Consider the following 2,531-nt stretch of genomic DNA (forward strand, 5'->3'; position numbering starts at 1 on the left):
AAAGAAATATAAGAGCGTTTGGATCACTTAAAACACTTTTATATTTCCTTTACAGAGAGAGTACTTGTTAGTATGTGCCTGCATAAACTGAACAAGATCACCTATATATTTCTCAACTAAAATACACTCAAGTCCTGTTCCTGCTAGCACAGAACCTATATTTAGGACTATTTGCATTGTAATTTCACAAATTTTAAATATATTTCCTGAATGATAATGTTGCGAGACTTGATTGAGCATTTTATGTTATTCTGTTGCCATATATTATATGACAATTGGATTAAAAAAATCTAGAGCGTGCACACCCTTCATTTTGTTCATGGTCTGCCACTGCCGTTGGATCTCTTTAGCATGTGGAGGCGTGAAATTCTGTGGCCTTTGGGTCTAGCAATAGGATTAGTGATGCATGTGTGTGACATGTAATCCTTCGTGCAGTTGGGAAGAACCCCTGATGTTGTTACTTTTGGTACAAGCTTCACATCATAGTTAGTCTAATCAGTTACGCCACCATCTTCCCTTGACAAAATGTAACCACCAAAAACGAGCTAAGCACATCGCAACATATAAGCGACACACATCAGAAAGTGAACCAAAAAATCCTCCAAATTTCGAGATCACATCGACCATTCGTTGCTATTTGCACACACATGGGAGTAGTTTACACTTTACAATGGCATGCCACCGTGGCGCGTCGGCCAGCCTAAGATCCAGGCGCAAACTTGGTAGCGAAAACCCATGCATTGTTGGCGACAGGGTCGTCGAGGTGGTCGAACAGGTTCTCCAATGGGCCCTTACCGGTGACGATAGCTTGGACGAAGAACCCAAACATAGAGAACATGGCGAGACGGCCATTCTTGATCTCCTTCACCTTAAGCTCAGCGAAGGTGACAGGGTCGTCGGCAAGGCCGAGCGGGTCGAAGTACTGGCCGCCGGGGTAGAGGTCGTTGCCCTCGCCGACGCCATCGAGACCGTTGATGCGGAACCCTTCAACGAGACCCATGAGAAGGACCTGGAAGCCGAGCACGGCAAGGATGCTCTGCGCGTGGACGAGGTTGGGGTTCCCAAGGTAATCGAGGCCACCCTCGGAGAAGATCTGCGAGCCGGCCTTGAACCAGACGGGCTCCTTGAACTCGACGCCCACCCACTTCTGGAGCACCTCGGGGAAGACGCACCCAAGAGCGCCAAGCATCGCCCACCGCCCGTGGATCACCTCCAGCGCCCTGTTCCTCGCGAACGCCTCCGGGTCGGCAGAAAGCCCGGCGGTGTCCCAGCCGTAGTCGCCGGGGAACTCGCCGTTCAGGTACGACGGCGTCTGCGCGGAGAAGGGGCCCAGGTACTTGACGCGGTCCGGGCCGTACCACAAGTCGTTGCCCTGCGAGCGCGCGCGCACACCAGACAATCGTTAGCTCTTAGCACGCGCACATACTAGCATTGCAGACGAGTTCCGTGGTGGTTAGTTCATGGCACGTACCATGGTGATTCTGCCGTTGGCCGCGGCGGCGATGTCGCGGAGGGGGGTGGCGCTGGCGGCGCGGCCCTGGCCGCTGAGGAACGGGGTCTTGGCCACAACGGCGCGGGAGGCGGCGACCATGATCGTGGATGCCATGTGTGCTGCTCCGGGGTCCGTACGGTGGCCTAGCCGGCTGTTGCTGCTGGGTGCTTCTCAGTGAGTGGTGGGAATTAGAGAGGGGCGACGTGTAAGTATTTGTAGCACAAGTTTTTGTGGAGACGTGGGGGTGGTGGAGGATTTCTGGATTTGGTTTGGACCAATCAGGGAGCTGCATTGGATCGGTGGAGGCGTGGTGCTGCCACCTCGGATCGTCGGATGGGTTCCTATCCCAAGGTTATCTATCTCAGCGCGAGATAATTGCATCTATAGTTCTGGTAGTCGCTGGCGACGTCCAACTTGGTCCTGGAACTTGCGTATTGCTTCAATACAGTTTCGATACATGAAAATACATGATTAATACGGTTCCTAAAAAGTTGAAACAACGGTCCTGACTCTACACATTATATACGTATCTCGTATTTGCGTAGGTGACACGGGCCAGCTCAGGCGACGTTTGTAGAAGGCCCATATATCAGTGGGCCGAGAAAAAAACAAAATATAGGGAAAAAGCGGGCTGCAGGGATTTGAACCTGCCAACTGCAGCAGGTTGGTACGCGAGCAAACCACCAGAACAACCATGTGATCCTAAATGTATGTGGGTGCACAGTATATTATATATATCACTTTGTCTTTCAAAAAAATCGTGAATTTATAAAATATTCATGAGTGTTTTTTTAAACGTTCATCGATTCAAAAAAAATCAAGATTCAAAAATAAAGGTTCGTGTCTACAAAACAATGTCCACGAATTTATAAAAAAATGTATTCAAAACAACATATGGGAAGGTAAAAAAAACAATCTTTTTAAAATATTCACTGATTCAAAAAAATATTCATGAATTCAAAAAATGTTCGTCACAAACAGAAACTGTTTTTGAATAAAAAAATGTGTTCCCAAATTTCAAGAAAGTTCGCCTACGCAT

The 2,531-nt window shown here is 48.6% G+C and overlaps 1 protein-coding gene across 1 annotated transcript; it reads right to left on the reverse strand.

Annotated features, from left to right (window-relative positions):
- Positions 1 to 585: 585 nt before the first annotated feature.
- On the reverse strand, positions 586 to 1,714 carry LHCB3 (light-harvesting chlorophyll B-binding protein 3). The gene is made up of 2 exons (XM_048695497.2): positions 1,472 to 1,714; positions 586 to 1,372 (listed from the first exon to the last, which is right to left on the reverse strand). The coding sequence occupies exons 1-2, from the start codon at positions 1,604 to 1,606 to the stop codon at positions 701 to 703; spliced, it is 807 nt and encodes a 268-aa protein (XP_048551454.2). The 5' UTR covers positions 1,607 to 1,714; the 3' UTR covers positions 586 to 700.
- Positions 1,715 to 2,531: the final 817 nt, after the last annotated feature.

Source organism: Triticum urartu, chromosome 2A (genome assembly GCF_056163025.1).
Source record: "Triticum urartu cultivar PI428250 chromosome 2A, HENAU_Tu73, whole genome shotgun sequence".
Classification (NCBI taxonomy): Eukaryota; Viridiplantae; Streptophyta; class Magnoliopsida; order Poales; family Poaceae; genus Triticum; species Triticum urartu.

What these genes read in the sequence shown, in the direction of transcription:
- LHCB3 (XM_048695497.2), bottom strand. Translation starts at nt 1,606, where the DNA reads ATGGCATCCACGATCATGGTCGCCGCCTCCCGCGCCGTTGTGGCCAAG. An exon ending in CCAACGGCAGAATCACCATG is followed by an intron (nt 1,373 to 1,471) that starts GTACGTGCCATG and finishes GCGCGCTCGCAG; the next exon opens with GGCAACGACTTGTGGTACGG.